Genomic DNA, 19057 nt, shown 5'->3' on the forward strand with positions numbered 1-19057 from the left:
TGACAGCCCGCAGCCTGGGCAAACTATATAATTACTGAACAGTGGCGGGGCAATTTTTGACTGCCGTCCCTTTGTGTGACATGAATTCTTCCTAATGACATATTTTATAAAGGGGGCAAATAGCATCCCTTCTTCCGATTCTACAGAAAAAAAAAACATCATCTCAACAGGTCTTAATGTTTAAGCCACTGCACTCCCGTATAGGCCGATTCTACACAGTTGTGCGGTATAGTCATTGTGTTCCTCAGACTCCAAGCTCAGTCGTATTTAGGCCTGACATGACAGCATGCAATGGTGTTTATTGTATAATCGCTTAAAACCCTTATGGAAACTATTACGGAATGATATCGTTTGTGCACTAGTACAAAAAAGCTATAAACGGTCCATAAAAATTATAAAAAATTATATACATTTAAAATAAATCCATATAAATTTTATAAATAATATTAATATTTGCTTGTTTTACTCATTTATTAGCCAATATTCCAAATGCACATTGAGTGAAACTGTCTTTCATTGCTTACCTTTAAAAAAATTGTGTTTAATGCAGAAATGATTTAGAATGCTTTTCTTATTCAGTTCTATTCAAATGTGACGTTAAATCGCATGCTAAATAGGCCCTGCACCACAAACACTGTAAAAAGTGGCAACCTTGAGCCTTCAAGGGTTAGTTAGTTCACCCAAAAAATGAAAATTCTGTCTCCCTTAAAGTGAGTTTTTTGTGTAACTGTAGTGAGATTGATTCAGATTCACATTAAATGACATTTTCAAGTGAATGAGCCTACACCAGTTGTTTTAGATCAGTAACATAAAGCTCATTATCTGATAAAGCTTTACATTTTTACTAAACATCATATGCAATTCAATTCAATGCATCTGTAATTCAACTGCAATAGCTTATCAAGATGATGTTAATATATAAACTTACTGAATTTCACAAGTTTCTCGCTGTCATTACTCCATTTTATTTACATGATCTAGAAGATCGATCGTTGGGTCCTAAAAATGATGGCTGGCGGTGACTGCAGACTAACGGTTATCCGCTATGTTACATATTGATGCTGTTTTAATAGTTTTTGTTGCATCATGCTTAAGTAATCAGATAGTGTTTAAGTGACAAAAAGTTAATCAAAATAGCAGTGGGGTGAGGTGATTACATGTTATTTAGCGGGGGAGGAAGTGTTAACACGGTTAGTGATGGTTCGTTGATCACCAAAGGACTCCTGCTGGTACAGTACAAGACTGCGCTAGAGCGCCTCTTGTCTGCTCAGAATTTCATTATTGAGTCATGACCCGCGTGCTACAGCACGAGCCATGACATTTCAGAACATTAAAATAAAATCCTTATTCACAAAAGCTTCTTATTTCGGAAGACGTGCTACCGACTTATTCTCCGTCTTCTCTTTCTTTGCACACCCCAAACTCTCACAGATAGAAATGGGCAAAATCGTGCAGGACTAATATGATATGTCATAGAGCATATGCTACTTGATGCATTTAATCAACATAATTGATGAAGTCTTAAATAAGAAGAGCATGTATACTGCCTGACACAGGGGAAAAAAAACTGTCTTCATATTCAGAATTGTAAGCAGCTTTATTTTGGTTTGAATGGCATTTAACAGAAATATTTAATGTATGACTCTCCAGTCTTAGGCTATAGTATGTGGGCTGTCCTCAAGATTCTGCCATAAAAGCAAAATAGAACAAATGACCAAATGGTCATTTTCCGGGCGATTCATCAGTTTAATATCTTTCCCAACAACTAACAAGAAATGAGGCATTTTCTTTTCGGAACATTTCTGCAGTTCATGATAATTTTCCTCAGTGTAAATTTGACCATTAAAATGGCAGGATTCTAAAAGACAGTGTCATTACAAAAGTAATTTTCTTTGAGGAGAAACAAAATAAATAAATAGATAAAAACAGTAAAGAAATGGGAAGGTATGAAAATGCAGTTTTTGTTCATAGGATGGGAAAGGCTCCATTCACATAAGGCTGAATGCGCTGCATTTCACTGGTGCCACAATTACACTGAAAGGTCAAGTATTACTGCATCTTGTGTTCCGCGCTGCATGCTAAGTATTTCATCTTGCAAATGACTCTCGTCTGCGTACGCAGCACAATGGCCTCAAGAAGCATATAAATGCTGGACAATTAAATATATTTTTGCTACTAGTTGACAATAAGATTTACTAAAGGAGGTGATTGCAGTTAATGTGTAATTGTGCCATTTGTCATGTACATATCAGATGAAGCTGGTACACCTAAGAATGAGGTGCTGGAAGTCGTACACGAAATCCAGTCTTGGTTCATCTGAATTTCTTTTTGTTGCTTTCCTTTTACAGACCCCATTTAAGATGTATTTAGATTAAACACGGAAGATGCATTCGAAAATTGGAGTTTTCTACGAAGAGCATTTCTCTGTCCTATTTGAGCAGAGGCTTACTATTCTGTAGTTTTAAAGACTCAAAGTAATTCAGTGCAGCAGTACCGACAAAGATAGATTTGCTTTATGTGGCTGTATAACTGTAAACGATTAAGTCTTTATATAATGTAATGCCAAATTTGATCTAATCTCAGTTTTAAGTGTGTTAAGCGACTTGTAGTGCTTTTCCTTACTTATATCGCAGTGTTTGCCTTAAATTCACCGCATATCTTGCGCTGTTGTGTGTCAAGCATAGAGTTTGTATCAAGCTGAAATGTGGTGTTGGATATTAAAAAAATTGAATAGACTTTGGACCGTTCTCGCCTGACTTTGTTGTGGACTGTAAATTGTCCAATTAATCATTTCATTTAAACCAATACGCTTGTGGTTTTAAGTTATACTTTTGCAATTTTAATTTAAAACTGATGTGTTTGGAAATAAAGCTATTATTAATTAAGTATAGTTTACATGGCAATGCTAGCGGAAGAAACTTCAGCACCCCGGACAGCTCCAGAGCAAATTACATAATGCGAACTAAAAATACTATATAATGTGGGCAAATCATTACATAACCTTACTTTTCGAAGGTGGCCGAAACAGGTTTGTTTTGTGTGGACATGTTTCAAGTCAGCGGTGTAAATAAAAGATGATCGCTTGAGTAAAAGCAATTGACATGATTATTGGCTATTAGTGTAAGCATAAAGACTTATTGTTCTGACACTTATCTGATGTTTACATTTGCGTTGTACGTGAACACGAAGTTTCTTTATGCTCTTTAAAAATCTTAGTGGGACATTGCTCTTAAATCCATCTAATTATCAATACTGCATTAATAACATTATTATATGAATAATGTCAAATAAGTACACTCTAAAAAATGCTGGGTTGTTTCAACCAAATGTTGGGGCAAATATGGACTAACCCAACTGTTGGGTTAAATTTTGGTTACATTTTTAAATTAGCTTTTTAACCCAACAGTTGGGTTAGTCCATATTTGACCCAACATTGGGTTGAAACAACCCAGCATTTTTTAGAGTGTATGATTAAGTCCAAACTTTGTGGCTTATCTATAAGATTCAATAAAAAATACGCTGTAAGTGTATATCAACCCCTTTCTCCGAACTACATAGTAGAATAAGTAGGGAACGAACCTCAGAAATCCTAACTCTAATATGATTGCGTTGGGATTGGGGTCTAATTGCAGGGAGGTGACTGGGACCTTTGCACCCAAAGCCTCGAGGACAGTCCGCAGTTGCGCAAAGTGTGTTGAGTGAGAGTGATGAGAGCATACACGCTTCCAACAAGTCATTTTCAACAGCTACAAGCTCCACACAAAGACCACACACCGAGCCTCAGACATGTTAATGTAATCTGGAGTCTTTCAGAGGAGCTCTAACAAAACGAATCTCCGAAATCCTAATAGACTCTTTCGGCGCCGGTAGATTGCTGTGGAAAGTGATTGAATTTGCACAACGGATAAAAGAGAAAATCTTACTTGCCTATAAAATGAACATTTATTTTATGTGTGTGGTTAATCAATTTATGCAGCCTTGCGATGTAAGTACGCACGGTTAGGATAGCAGACATCCGTCTAAATACTGAAGGTTATTAACATTGCAGTGATGTAATAGGCACACTTTCAATTTTCGCTCCTTGTAAATTAAAGTAAACTTCATAAATATTATATATCTTGTCACGATGGCTAACATGCCTTTTAAATGAACGAATATTTAAAATTCTCAAACCAATTTTATTTTAAGGTTGGGTGAAATAAAAAATATCAAATAGTATTCGCCCATTGATCTTGTATTTGTAGACACTTTATAGACATTGCTAACAGTTTTAGGTGGAGGTTACATATAATTGAATATCAGTGCAAGTAAAAGAAGCATCTGTAGGCCTTCGAAAGTATAATTTCGGACATAATCGACAAAATGATCTGTTGGTTTAACGACCCTTCACAGAAAAGAAGAGCTCCATTACAATCAGTGAGTCATTAAAACGCGCGCCCCACTGCCGCTTATTGGCGCGAGAGCTTCCCATAAATACATCCATCAGTTGAAGGTTTACTACATGCAGAGAGTTTTATTTGCGATTAAAAGGCACAAAAATCCAGGCGAGAAAAGCAACAAGGACCATACCGAGCATTTGGACTAATGGCCTAGTTGTACAAGTTTTGCTTTGCATCAAAAGTTAAATTAGAGCTACTAGCTCTTGAAGCATAGCCAATAAAATATCAGGCCAAATAGTGCACAGTTTACTACAGTCTTTTTTTTCTTCCCACAAATAACCGAGAGTTACACACACACTAAGATCAATCAATGTACTGCAACTCTGGTTTGTCAAGCAAAAAGAAACTTGGGCAATAAAATGATTGAACACAGTTATCCATCACAACGTTTGGGGTTAATCGCAGGCCCTAAGTACAGTCTTGTTCTAGAAATATTATTTTGGTCAATTGAGCAACTAAGTATTTTGTTAATATTATAAGGGCAAAAGAACAGTGCAATTATGTCATAAAAGCAACAACGATATCAATTGTTTAGTTTTGAAAAAAGTTATTAAAATAATTCAAATAAAACAAAGTTGAAACTTGAATTTTATAATTTCAATATAATTGAAAAGTTATATACATAGCCACATAAACGATAATTATGGTTCCCAAATCTGCACGCCATAGACTACCATTCCTTGTGACCACGCAGGCAAGAAAAAAAACTAATCAATAAAAGAGTTTATTAATCACAAAAGTCCAATATGTTCTGCGAAAAGAGAGTCATGCACACCGAAAAATGAAGGGATAAATAATTAGAATGCTACTGAAGAAAGAAAGAAAAAGAAAGAAAGAACGAAAGAATGAAAGTCAATGACACGCGACCTTTCTGTCCACAATCGATTCCTGCTTGTAGCAGGAATCCCCATCCCCAATTGTGGGCTATTTATTTAATTCTGAACAGGCCAAAAAGTGTAATGGAAATATCTTTATCATATCTAATTTAATTTAATTTTCTTACTTTTTCTTACTTGGCACTGGCAAGTCCCACATACACAGAGAAACACACGACACGCACTTTCAAAAGTTCTAGCAGGCACCACAGGCAATCTTACCGCGCCCCTCAGATGTTGAGGGTCTTTATCAATGCGTAAACACGGTGGCATTTGATTTTTACCTCTGATCTTCACAAACACGGTATTGATAGACGGCGCTCTGATAAGTGTGTTTATTTCGTCTTGCAAAGTTATTGAGGAGAATGCTGCTGTTTGTACAGCGATGTGATTGATAAGTTAGCTTTTAGCAGCGCTTGTTTGATGTGAGTTTCTCTCAAGGAGTGGAGACCTCACCTGCACTGACTCATTCTCTTACGACAAAGAACAAGCTCCAAAATGAAATCTCTACAAAAACTTTTTCTTAGAAAAAGTAATAGATTACAACGTACTTAATAGGTTAAATCCAATTAGCTTGGCATCTAAAACTGATTGTTGCAAATAGTTTTTACAATCAAATTGGTATGAAACAATAATATGTTTTTATATGTGCATTTTTCATTTTGCACGTAAATAGATCCCTGGTTTCGTCAGTTGTACAAACATATTTATACACGACGCAAAATTAACTTCCAACACATTTAGGGTACTAATATTTGGCGTTTGACTCCATGGGTGTTGCAAAAAAGAAAACTACATAACTATTTGCAGAATGGACACTTTACTCGGAGGCCTGTGATGCAGAAATCCAGCTCCACAAACCTGTCGCACTGAAGAGAGATCCAATACAAAACAGTAGAAATCGTCGATTTCAAACAATGAGCGACTGCAGCAAAAATCCTTCTAATGCGTGTTCAGAAAGCTTGTACAAATTTAATGGCTGGTTGTGTGGAAGCTTGATGACTTTTAAACTAGTTTTCTTGAAGAAAAATAACGTTAAATTGGTCAGGTCCCACTTTTAGCACCGCCGAGTGATTGATTCTTACACCCACACTGTAAACAAACGTATTGTTAGGCTATTGTCATTATTGTCATAATTTATTAATATGATTGTATGACTGCGTTTAAGTCAAATATCTATATAAGTTACAAGAAAATTAAACGTACAAATAACAATAAAACTGAAAAAACATGTGACCTTTGATATCGATAAAAATTATGTACAATATACATATCGCTAAAAACTATGTAATCAGTCCAAACCTTTTACAGAAATATACAAGCTACGTTTTACAGTGAAATCTATAAGAAATCATGAAAGGTATTTAGCAGTCTAACTGTGAGGGGAGATGTCTTCATTGTCGGGACATTTTTTTTTAAATCCAACAGGATGACAGAATATTCGATTTTAGTGTTTAAATCAGTCTCCATTTAAAATCTAGTATATATAAATAATTCCATCTTCTTAATGGTGTTTTGGGCTCATCCTCAAAATAAAAGATTTGATACCTTTGACATTTGGCAATCCTCGTGTTGCTTGTAGCCTTGTCATGTCTCCCTCCTTTCAGAGCGCAACCACTGTTCTCATGGTCTTTTTTGAGCAGGGTATACAGATTATCTGCATCCACCTGTCATTTTGTTATTGTGTTATTGTCTGTTCCGATGTCACCATGTCCTGCCATAAAGCAGAGCGGAGCAGGGCAAGGCAGCTCCATACTCGGAACCAGAAGAGTTCAGGTGTGACAGGCCGGACAAGAGCCATTGTCTTGTTGCATTTGCTGCTGGGACACTTTGTCCTTGGCCTGCCTTTTCATCTTATATCGGTGGTTCTGAAACCAAATTTTAACTTGAGTCGGGGTCAAGTGAATCATGCTGGCCAGATGTTCCCTTTCCGGCGCGGAGAGGTACTTTTGCTGCTTGAAGCGTCGCTCAAGCTCGTACACCTGCGCCTGGGAGAAGAGTACCCGTCTCTTCCTGCGAGGTGTGCTGGTCAGCGGACCCATGCCTTTGCCAACATCCGCCAGTGAACTCAACGTGCTCATGCTGCCCATATTCATACCAGACGATGAACCCATGAAACGAGAGACTGCAAAAAAGAACAGTCCTATTTAGCTTTGTAATTTAACAACAGCAAAAACAAAATCAGTATCAGTAATTAAATACAAATAATGAATAGAAAAAATACAAAAGCTACTTGGCTCAGTGAGCTACGACAAGATTGCAAGATGAGAGAATATATATAGTGATTGCGCACAATTACGCAATCGCCTCTTGTTTAAATTCCTAGTTTTGGACAAACACTGGAACTGCAGTTAGGAGTCTGTTCATTGTTGCAGTTGGTTTGGGTTTAGATAAAACACATTTTCAAATAGCTATCATTCAAAATTCACAAACAGTTCTTGCAAATACAATAAAATGTCAATTTCACGTACTTGTAGAGAAGCGTGGGTCGGGATTCGTTCCGTACCAGCTGGTGGCCGTCGTGCTGCCTCTCATGCCGTCTTGATAGGCCGGCAGGTCGTTCATGTTGCCCAAATTCCCGTTACAGTAGCCCCCCATGGCTGTATGTGACAGCTGGGAAACTCCAGCTGCAGTCATGTGGTAGGCAGCGGGCACTGTTCCATTGTGGCCCATGTGGTGCTGCTGCATCGCCGCTTGCGTGACTTGGGGTTGTCTGTACGAGGCAAGAGGAGCCCCCAAGTTGTTCGCCTCCATACTCACTTTTTTGTAGCTCTCTTCAAGAGGACTTAAGATATCGGATACAGAAAAAGGAGTCGTATGCTTAGGGCTCATCGACATTGTTCTGTGTTGGAAAGGGAGAAATTAGAAGCCAAGGCAATCTCTCCTTCTTTTTTTTGGCCAGCTCCTCTGTTCCTGTTGTTTCACCGTCGCTGCAGCAGGATGGAAACATATGAGTGTGCTCTGGAGTCCGCCTTAATTGGTTTGAGTGGGAGCTCGAAGCTGACTTTCGTTTGTTTTAGCTTGGTGCCAGGTTTAAGGCTTCCATCAGAGGCGGGGCATCAGCAGCCAGGGCAACAATACAAAGCAGCGCTATCATCTGTGCACCCACGCACAATTTCTATTACGCCTTCTTCAACTACTCATGCCTTCCCCCAACCCCGAAAACATTTAAGCATGCAACAACACCTGTGCGTAAATTTAATTCGTCCATAGTTCATTCTCAGCGCGAGGCTGTATATTTCGCGGTGGCGAGGGTTGCGAGAACGGCAAGGAACACAGCAAAGGATGAAATATTGACAGTTGGAGTGATGTTTATAAGGGCCCCTTGATGTGAGTGCATATGCGGACTTCAGACTTTGAGAACCACTCAGTTTCTGAAAAAAGCCTGAGTTGAACTACTGACTTTTAATGGCCACAAGAGGCTTCTGGTGATTGCAGGCGTGTTTGTATTATGCTCCATCGTACTCAAATATGCAAAGGGCTCTTGCGACGACTCAGGAACACTGACTGACAAATAAATAAATACATATGCGCGTGTTAAGAGGCCAAGTAAATGATTAAGTCCCTTTCCGTTTGATATTATTGGACATAGGCAGAGTATCGTCCAAATTCCCATCCACTCGGCCGAGATACGCGGTACTGAGGAAAATGAACTGGGGAGGAGGAGAGGCTCACAGGTAAAGTTAACGACGCTGAAGTAAGTAAATCCTGAAGTAACTCCGCGTGAGTTCAATAATGCATTGCTTACCCGACGCCCCAGGTCTTTCACAGTATAGTTGGACAGAAAAACAGTTTTACAGAATCGAATCTGGATATATGTATAATTGGATAGTAAACTTAACGAAATCGGTTTTGAGAGATTTGTTTGACAAAACAGACTATTTTCATTTCATACCATTCTTTATTATTATAATTACGACGAGAACAACACCAACAATAATAATAATAATTATTATTATTATTATTATTTTATTATTATTCCATCATGTTTCTATTTTAACAAATATAAAAACTAAATTTGTAGCTATTTGCAAAACAACGTGTTGTCTTATGCTACTCTCTTAGAATCTAATATCTAACTGTTACAACTAATAATAGGATGCAAAAAATTATTATTTTTTCTTTCGTCCAGCTAGGATATAGCAAAATGTGTGGCGCTAAAAGTAACTTACAATAACAAAATAAAATAAAAAAAATCTTAAGCAAATTTAGATGGGAACCATCTCATGGTCTAGCGGTCAGAGATTACAACGACTAGTTTATTATTTCAATATGCAATAGAGTTAAGGCTAAATAAACATTAAAATGTTTTCTTATTAAACCTTTTAATTTACAGTAGCTCATCTAAAATTACAAAAATTAGTCGGTGACTGATTAAGAGATTATTGTGAGCATAAAATCAGTGAATACAAATTCTGACGCATTGTTAATTTTAATGCAGTTTTTTTAAACGTTTGTTGTCGGAACTCAAAAGTCAATGGAAAATTTCTTTACGTTATGTATTTCTTTGTTTCTTTGCGATCTTATAGAACACTTCAAGTGTTAATATGAACCAGCTGTCCTGAAGAGCCAGGAACACACACAAAAAGGTCAACCCATGCATATATTTAATTTATCCTATGCCTAATAAATCTAATAAAACTCAGATTGGCACAATAATACCAAAGAAGACCAAAAGATATGCATGACGCAGAATAACATATGTCATAAGCTATTAGGATGAGCCAACAAGCGTTTAACAGGAGGGAATAGCCTACAGCGTCTTCTGGTGGTCACTGATGAATATTTGACAAAACGAAAACGCTTTATGTTCGAGTGTACGTCGTAGACTGATCATTTTAGTTTTATTAAATGCCACATTTTTTACAGTCTCGGGAAAAACATTTTTTTGGTTAATTTTAATTCGTAACATTTCGAATATTTACATAATAGTAGCGTTCACATCTTTGGCCAGTATAGCTACTCAAACTTTATAGAACACTTGTCACCTTTCAAAGTGAAATTTCATTTTTATCATCCTTAAGCTAGAGGAAAACTACGCATTTCTCTAGTTTGAAGTTAGCACAGGTGGGCATAGTTTGTGCACCAGTGATGATAATCGCGCGTGCAATTATGGCAATTAGTGTCAAAACTATGGGGCGTCTAACGTTGCTCTCAAGGTGTTCGGCCTACTTGATCCAGTTTACAAAAGGCTCTCTTAATTATCTTAATCAGGCTCACTCCTCTCTTCTGGAGTACGGCTATCATGGCCAATTAACGGCAATTAGTAGTATGCTTTGTCTTGTTTTTAGTATATTTTTCTATTGACAATCCGGACAATTATGTTCAGCACTGCCTGGGTGGCGAATGTTTTCAATATGCACACACACACACACACACACACACACACATACACACAGGTTTGTTTTTATGGTTTATGGGGACTCTCCCTAGGCGTAATGGTTTTTATACTGTACAAACCGTATTTTCTATTGCCCTACACCAACCCTACCCCTAAACCTATCCCTCACAGGAAACTTTCTGCATTTTTAGATTTGCAAAAAAACTCATTCTGAATTATTTATAAGCCTTTTGAATTACGCGGACACTGAAATCACCTCTTGTTGTAATACCTATGTCATACCCATGTTATTATACAAACTTGTGTCCTCGTAAACCACATAAACATGCACACACACACACACACGTTTGTTTTTGTGAAAAGTGGGGACATCCCATAGGCATAATGGTTTTTATACTGTACAGACCGTATATTCTATTGCCCTACACCAACCCCTTACAGGAAACTTTATGCTATTTCAGATGGTCAATACACTCCATTCTGTGTGATTTATAAGCGTTTTGAAAAGTGGGGACATGGGGTAATGTCCTGAAAAGTCACCTTCTCCTTGTAATACCTATGTCATACCCTTGTCATTATACAAATTGATGTCCTCATTTGTCACAAAAACACGCGCGCACACACACACACACACACACATATATGGTCTATATATACACACACACATATATGTATGTATGTGTATATGTGGTCTATATGTGCATGTGCATGCTCTGGCATAAACTCATGGTATTACAAACTATCAGTTTGTGTGTGCAAAAGGCATCTACTATGTGTGTAGCATTAATAGATTCCCTTAATACATTTTTAATACATGCTGCATTAGTAATGATTTAAACAGACATTTATATAGCATCTTTTGCTTACATTGTGTTATATTGCATTGCAACAATGGATCAATGCTGTGTCGTATATATAAATAAAGTGCGTGAGAGAGAAGGGATTATATGAATGGATCTGATGTCGACAGTCCATCCAAGAATATTTGGGAGAACGTATGACAATACCTGTTGTATCACTAAAACGATAATGTGCGATGTGTGTGCATGCTTGTGAGAGACACAGTGCGATAGTGAGAGCGAGATCTGCAGTTTTAGACACAGAGCGGTGCATGGGAGCACTGGATGTGTGGTCTATTTTTAGACTGGGGTCTAGACTCGCCTGCTCTCCCCTCTGAAAGAAGAGGCTGAGTGAATGAGCGAGAAAGAGAGTTCATTGTGTGTGTGTTGGAATATTTGTAGCAATGGAGAAAGAGTGGTTTGAAATGTAATTAGACAGAGATAGATAGAGCTAGAGGGAGCGAGAGAGACCCTTGATCAGTGTTCTGGAGAGTGGCATCAGTGCCTCCCAGGTCTCTTTACTGTATGCTGCTCTCTTCCTTCCTGTGCCTTTCAATGCAGTATTAAACACGTTGTCGACTACGAACTGAAAACTAAAATTGAAGGCCAGAGATATAGAAAGGGTGAGAAAAAGAGCAAACAAATGGATCTTCTGGCCATGAAATATGGATGAGGCTTTAAAGATTGGGGCCAGTAGATGTATTTTTCATCCTCTCTCTGTACTATGTATATTTAATGCCAAATGACTCGCCTCTTGCATTAATGTTATGACAATGATCACCCTCTTTTAAAATATGGAGAGGGCAGTGAGTTACCTGAACTTTCTAAAGTCACAGTGCTATTTGTCACAAATTTATTTTTGGGTGTGTTGGGGTAACAATTTTAAGAACATCTAACAACTTCTGTTTTCTTATTTAGTCCCTAAGCTTTAACTAGCACTCAAATACGCTTAAAAACAACATTAATATTTCGTATCCCGTAAAAAAAAACGATAAAAGCCAGAATGGGAAAATGTCAGATTCACACAAGAATGAATGACCATTGTGCTGCATTTCTTGCTCAGTGTTTACCTACTATGCTGAGTCTTAAATAAGGGTTCTTTCTTTATGCTGGTTATTTGGTCTTCTCTGTTGGGTTAAAGTGGACGTCTTAACATTACAAAAGCCACTCATCACTTGCTGTGCGTTAATTCTCATAGGTCTACTCTTTTTCTCTTTTTTTTTAGTTCAGTCTGTGATCTTTTGTACAAACAGTATGTAACAATTGCAGGGATTAACAAAAAGGTGAACGAATTAAATATTTGTTTCCTAAAAAACGTCTTAGAGGAGAAATTACATATTTTAAAATCTGTATGATTAAAAGGAGTGATTTTAAGCATACTGAATATTTAGTATAATGTGAATAAACCAACAATAATTTGAACAATTCAAACAACTATAAATTGCAAAACAAATATTTTTTATTCTCAGTTTTTTTTTTGTAATACACATAACACTTTAAGATGATGCAATTTCATCAAATTATAGCACTGCAATATTCACAATATAAAACATAAAACATTTTTCTCACTGATATATAATCTTTTGGTTCAGAACAAACACAAAGAGTTCAACAACACACTATCTAGGCAATTATGCACAACATCAGTTAATACAAAAATCTCACAAAGACTAAATAGAACATATAATATGTGCAAACAGCTTTTATTTTTAACGCTGAGAGTTTCTACTTTAATAGACCTAACACTTTATGCAATTAAAAACAACTTGAATCAAGAGGAATCCATGCGCTGTCCTGTGGGGTAAGTCCCGAAAATAGTTCGAGTGGTCCTAAGTGAGTCTCACCAAACACAAAAGTGGTGACGGGAGGCCGCTGTGTTGGTAAAGTGCTGGTATGTGGGGAAAAGCGCGAAGGGCGTCTGTTGCTGTAAAGACTGGAAACCTTGAACGCTGAAGGGTGAGGATGGTACTGTTGGTGGAACGATGCAGCTTCCTTTTTCCGCAGCAATAGTACAGTTCTGATATGGTTTGCCATCTCGGACCAAAATGGGCACCACGACTCTGCGTAGCACTGGAGGCTGATTGAGGTCATGAACGCACTCTATCCGCGCTCTCTTCATTTTGTATCTGTGGTTTTGGAACCAGATCTTCACCTGCGTGGGCGTGAGGCGTAGCAGGTGCGCGAGCTGCTCTCGTTCTGGAGCGGACAGGTACCGCTGCTGACGAAAGCGTCTCTCCAGTTCATACGTCTGAGCCTTGGAGAACAACACGCGACGCTTCTTCCGCTTTTCACGCTCTGTATCCACTGAAAGCACATCTGGCCCGGTGGAGTCTGGGGAAGACTCAAGGTTGCTTTCGTCTGACGCTAAATAAAATAAATAAAAATTAGTCGTTATATATCTACCCTCTGAGAAGAAAGCCCATATGTGTGTTTATGTGCTTTACAGTAACTACCTGTAACATGTAGAAAATACACTGTAAAATAATCTCTCGTGCTATGATATGAATAATAGAACGGCCATAAACCTTTTTTCTTAAAATTGATTAGAAAATGTTCTTAAGAACTTACATATATGTTCTCTGTCGTTTTCAGTCCAGGACGAGTAAGGTGAGACGGAGAAGGAGTCCACTGGATAATGGTGCGCGATGCTCTCGGTGTCATCTTCTGGCAAATCCAAAATACTTCTCACAGTGAAACGGAACTGGTTAGAAATAGCCATCTGTAACGCTGGATTGCTGTTAGTTCCAGGACTGGCTCTCGATCTTGAAGAGCTATCCTCGGTCGCGCAGTGCTGAAGTGATGTGTGCGTTCTCAAGACGCGCATCCAAGTGACAATGTGTACACTGATGTCGCGGTGTTTATATAAACAGCACTTGGTGGCTGCTTTGGGGCCTCTCCTCCTTATGGGTTCTAAGTATACCTCAATGACTCGTGTACTTAAATCCCTGTAATGGTAGGTGTGAACTCGGCAAAGAATAGCCCGTTACTTTCACAATGATGGAGGGTAACACTCTTCATCATTACTGATTCGTCCGAATTCGTGAAAAGTGGGAAACAGATAATGGTAATTGTTGAGGCTGAATCACGTCTTGGGTGGCAAGTGACAACAAGAGCCCTCACTTCTTTTGCCCCTCAAATAACGGATATTTGCATACAAAGTAATCCATTAGCGTCCCAGAGTTGGTTTACCTAATTCGTTTATTGGGGTATTGTCCTTTATTGCAGGTGTTATTGCACAAACACGGGTTAAATGTACACTCTCTCAGTACAGTGGGGTGATAGTTATTTCATGGTAATTAAAGGGATCATTTAGTTTCAGTTGCTGGTCTCCATTGACTATATGGAAAGTATGGGAAAAAAACACTAAGCAAGTCATTGGGGACCAGCAGGACCTTTAATGAAATGTATATATTCGTGGCTATTGGAAAAGAAGCTTGCCCTTTGTGTACTGTAAAATCACACAAAATCCTTATTGCTTTTTGAAATTGAAAGAATGTTTCCTTACAGCTGTATCCGACATTACTCTAGAACATTGATATTTATGCTTTTATGTCAGTTGTGTTTAAATTAGCAGGTCATTTCTTCCTATCAAGCGAGAAATCTGAAATAACTACAGAATAAAGAACTTGGGAAAAGATCCAGACATCAAGGAAACAGTAATATTTCGTTATGAACTTTTGCTTACTCCTGCACAGTGTTGGGAAGGTTACTTTGGAAACGTGATAGTTTACAGATTACAAGTTACCCTACTTAAAATGTAATAAGTAGTGTAACTTTTAAATGACTTTATTAAAGTAATGTAACTGATTACATTTGATTACTTTTTGATTACTTTTCTAAATGTCTAATATGTTCAACTGTTAATCATTTTCAAACATGTAAACCAGGCAGGGTTAAACTTACAATATGTGCTCAACACTGATAACTGTCAGACTTTCGAAATCCTTCATCACTTGAATAAAGATTATAATATTTTAATCTTAAAGGAGACATTGGATGCAAAATATCTTCATTTGCATATAAATTAGCATTAGCAGTGAGTAGACACAACCACCCTACAATGATAAAAATTCACTCCTTTTTTTAACCCCCCAAAAACCTAAACAGTCTCAATTATCAAGCCATTTTGATTTTGGAATGAATACCAGCGCTCTCTTCCACCGGCAGGGGGATCGGGAAAGGTCCGATTTGAACACGGGACTCCCGAAGTGCAATGGTGCTGTATGTCAGAGCGCTGCCCACAAGGCTATCGGTGTCAACACACTTTTTATTTTTTATGATTATTTGCGAATCGCGTTTGCTCTTCCACAAAAGAGAGGGGCGGGGTGAGCAGAGCTCATTAGCATGTAAAGAGATATGCACCGAAACAGTCGCTGTGAACAGAGCTGTTTTTGACAAGGTAAAAATTGTGTTGTTTTACACGACCACTGATACCATTTCAAGAATACCCTAAAGAATCATACCAACGTGGAAAATGGGCATCCGATGTCTCCTTTGAAGCACAGCCACCACAAAATCAGACTTACTTTAAAATCATTCTGAAGTTAAATACATATTTAAAATCATGACAAGAAATTGTTTAATAGCTATGATACTGTTTTTGAAATCAAATCTTTGCATAGACAGGAAACACTGGAATCTAACAATGCCTTAGAAAAAAACAGTTGATCTTAAAAAAATAAAGCATATACATAAACCCTATCGGATAAGCATGTTATAAACTTCTGAAACATTGGTGTTTCATGTTTTAGAGCAGTCACTGCAATTTATGAAAGAACTCAATTAAATATGTATGTGGGAGTGTTTGTGAAACAAATCTGATGTAACCCCCTTTGTAATCCTTAACATTTTCATAAGTAACTGTAATTGAATTACATATTTTTCTTAGTAACTTTAACTGATTACAATTACTTTTATTTTGTAATTAAATTACGTAATTCCGTTACATGTAACTCCCCAACACCTCACCAGTAAGTGCACGATGCATATTATTGGGTTCGGGTGATTCCCGAGACTGCCTTAGAGCGCGCTCTGGATGACTGCATAGACCCTTCCAAACAGAGTGGGTATCCGTTCTCGTCTAGTCGTCCTGGGTGGTCGGGCGAAAAAAGGAACACAAATACATGCCAACCAGCGAACGGGAACAAAAGAGGGAAATGTAGCCCCGCGTCCGAGACCCGTTGGAAGCATTTGTTCCAGTCAAGATTTTGCATTTGTTCAGTCCTGAAATAATGCTTGATTGACGCCCCCGCACAATGTCCTTTAACTTTCTCGAATAAATCCGTGCTTGTTTCTTGTTGTCATGGTTTTGAATAGAGCCGAACGGGTTCTGGGCAACTATCTACTGCTACACGTCTAGCTGCTTACGTCTATACTGAATTATTAGTTATGCGTTTTCAAACGGAATTAAAAGACTTTTCGTTTCCATAAAACTTCAAGCTGTCTCCCGATTAATCAGAGTCTTTTAAAATACGTTTCCATTAATTTAAATAGGCTATAACATGTCTCTAAATGTACAATTACTCTAAATGTAAAATGAGGTTTTTATAGGCTAATGATTATTTTTTGTTATATAAGGTTTGATTCTAAATTGCGTTTGCCGGTTAGTAACTAGGACATGCTGCATCCACGTATCGATGTTAACCTGAATAAAGTGAGTCAAAATGTTTGCCAACCTCTTGGAATTTTGACGCACGCTCTCAGAGAATAAATAACGCCTCGTGTAGGCACACAGTTTAGTTTCTAATGACCTCTCGTATCTCCTTAATCTATTAGACACCCACAGATAGAAGTATGCTTGAGGAAAAGTGTGCACTCTCAAATACCCAAGAGCTCTTCAGTGTCAAATATTTACCCTTGTTGTTTGACTTCTCAAACCCAAGGAGTAAGACAACAAGAATTAGAGAATAATCTACAGAAATAAACATTTCCGCGTGAAAAGCAACCAACAAAAAATTTAAATCTGGCTTCGTTGGGGTACATACAAACTGCAATAATTAAACTCAAAATATTTGATTTAAAAGTATATACTTAGGCTGTACGTTAAAACTCTAACACTTCTGTAAACTCTTTAACAATCTGTACAAAAGTCTTTTTGCAAGACTTTGAGCACATTTTCACTAAGAAAATAAAACTGACTGCACTCTGAATTTTAGTATATCCAATATTCCCAAGTGTTTGTTGCTCAGGATGCTTTAGATAAATCCTGGTGTCTTGAAAAAGAGCAAAGCCAAATAAACATTAAAAACAAACAAAGAAAAATAAAGAAATAAAGAAATAAACAATGTAAGCGTTTTCAACAATGTTCATCTAAACCTGAAGACAACAATTATTTAATATGACTATTTAATATGATCATGTAATATTTATTATGTTATTTAATATTAATTTAACAAGCTTAATTTTAAGGGTCAGGGCAGAAATAGCCCCTTAAACTAACTGCATAATGTAGCAGCCCCAAAAATATTTTGCCATATTAATACTTACAAGGATTCGCCCAAAAATGAATTGTTTACTTTCCAAACCTGTATGACTTACTTTCTTCTGTGGAACACAAAATAAGATATTTTGAGGAATGGCTCAGTGTTTTGCACATACAATGAAAAAAAAAATCTCATACAGTTTTGCAACAAAATGAGGGTGAGTAAATGATGCCAGAATTTTCACTTTTGTGTGAACTTAGAAGACAGAAAGGCATCTGTGATCTTTAAGCTAATGGTCTTCATACAGATCACACACTTACTAGAAATGACATTTGGAACAGTATAAAAAAAAATTAGCAAAACATATTTATGCTATTTTAAGAAAATAAAAAGTTAATGTATTTCGGTGTTACTGTGTATCAAGCACTGATTCTAATCCACACACACACACACACACACAGATTATCCAACAATCTTACACGTTTAAAAAGTATTTCTAATATTTCATGCATCTAGAATCAATTATCAATTACCACAAGTTGAAACACAGAGCTTTAAAACCCAAGAGTTCAACCCTAAAATCAGAAGACAACTGGCTCCGAAACTTATCTACGTAACAAACATTTTCAGGCCAACACTAAAGAAAACGTGTAAACCAAACCATAACAACGTAAAACCCAAAACACCAGAAAGATTTTATCCAAAGTACCTTAACAACTTAACTGATGTATTCCGGATAAACTTTCTCACGCTTATGAGATCTTGAGAACTTATTGCATATTTCCCAAACCAGCAGCAGGTACGCATACATTCTCCTCACTTTTCACAGATGGCACAAAATTTTAGCATTTTACATTTGCAGTTTACATAAGCAAATATCACATAGGCCTATAGGCTACTTCAACAACTTAATATTTATTAGGAATGTTTTAATTAAACAAGTGTGAACAGCTGCAGATCTCTTAAGCACACTCAGGTAATGCACTTGCGCAAATATAGCGCTTGAGTGAGAAAATACATTCCATTTTGGAAATAAATCTTGCATCAATTCTTCCGTCCTCACATCATCAGGAAAGAATAGGGGATGCACCCAGTTAACAGACAGTGGGCGGTCCGTGGGCGTGTCGTCTGGGGCTGACAC

At 37.4% G+C, this 19057-nt stretch overlaps 1 protein-coding gene and 1 pseudogene across 1 annotated transcript; both read right to left on the minus strand.

Moving 5' to 3' along the window:
• Nucleotides 1-7018: 7018 nt before the first annotated feature.
• On the minus strand, nucleotides 7019-8152 carry LOC107600849 (thyroid transcription factor 1-like; annotated as a pseudogene).
• A 5182-nt stretch (nucleotides 8153-13334) lies between these two features.
• On the minus strand, nucleotides 13335-14255 carry LOC107600850 (homeobox protein Nkx-2.8-like). The gene is made up of 2 exons (XM_016292821.1): nucleotides 14063-14255; nucleotides 13335-13858 (listed from the first exon to the last, which is right to left on the minus strand). The coding sequence occupies exons 1-2, from the start codon at nucleotides 14211-14213 to the stop codon at nucleotides 13335-13337; spliced, it is 675 nt and encodes a 224-aa protein (XP_016148307.1). The 5' UTR covers nucleotides 14214-14255.
• Between the last annotated feature and the right edge of the window lie 4802 nt (nucleotides 14256-19057).

The sequence above is a fragment of the Sinocyclocheilus grahami genome, unplaced genomic scaffold (genome assembly GCF_001515645.1).
Source record: "Sinocyclocheilus grahami isolate Dianchi unplaced genomic scaffold, SAMN03320097.WGS_v1.1 scaffold293.1, whole genome shotgun sequence".
In the NCBI taxonomy this organism is placed as follows: Eukaryota; Metazoa; Chordata; class Actinopteri; order Cypriniformes; family Cyprinidae; genus Sinocyclocheilus; species Sinocyclocheilus grahami.

Excerpts from the sequence above, each read along its gene's own strand:
- LOC107600850 (XM_016292821.1), bottom strand. The coding sequence starts at position 14,213 with ATGGCTATTTCTAACCAGTTCCGTTTCACTGTGAGAAGTATTTTGGAT. Across the intron at positions 13,859-14,062 it reads AAACGACAGAGAACATATAT|CGTCAGACGAAAGCAACCTT; the intron begins GTAAGTTCTTAA and ends TATTTTATTTAG.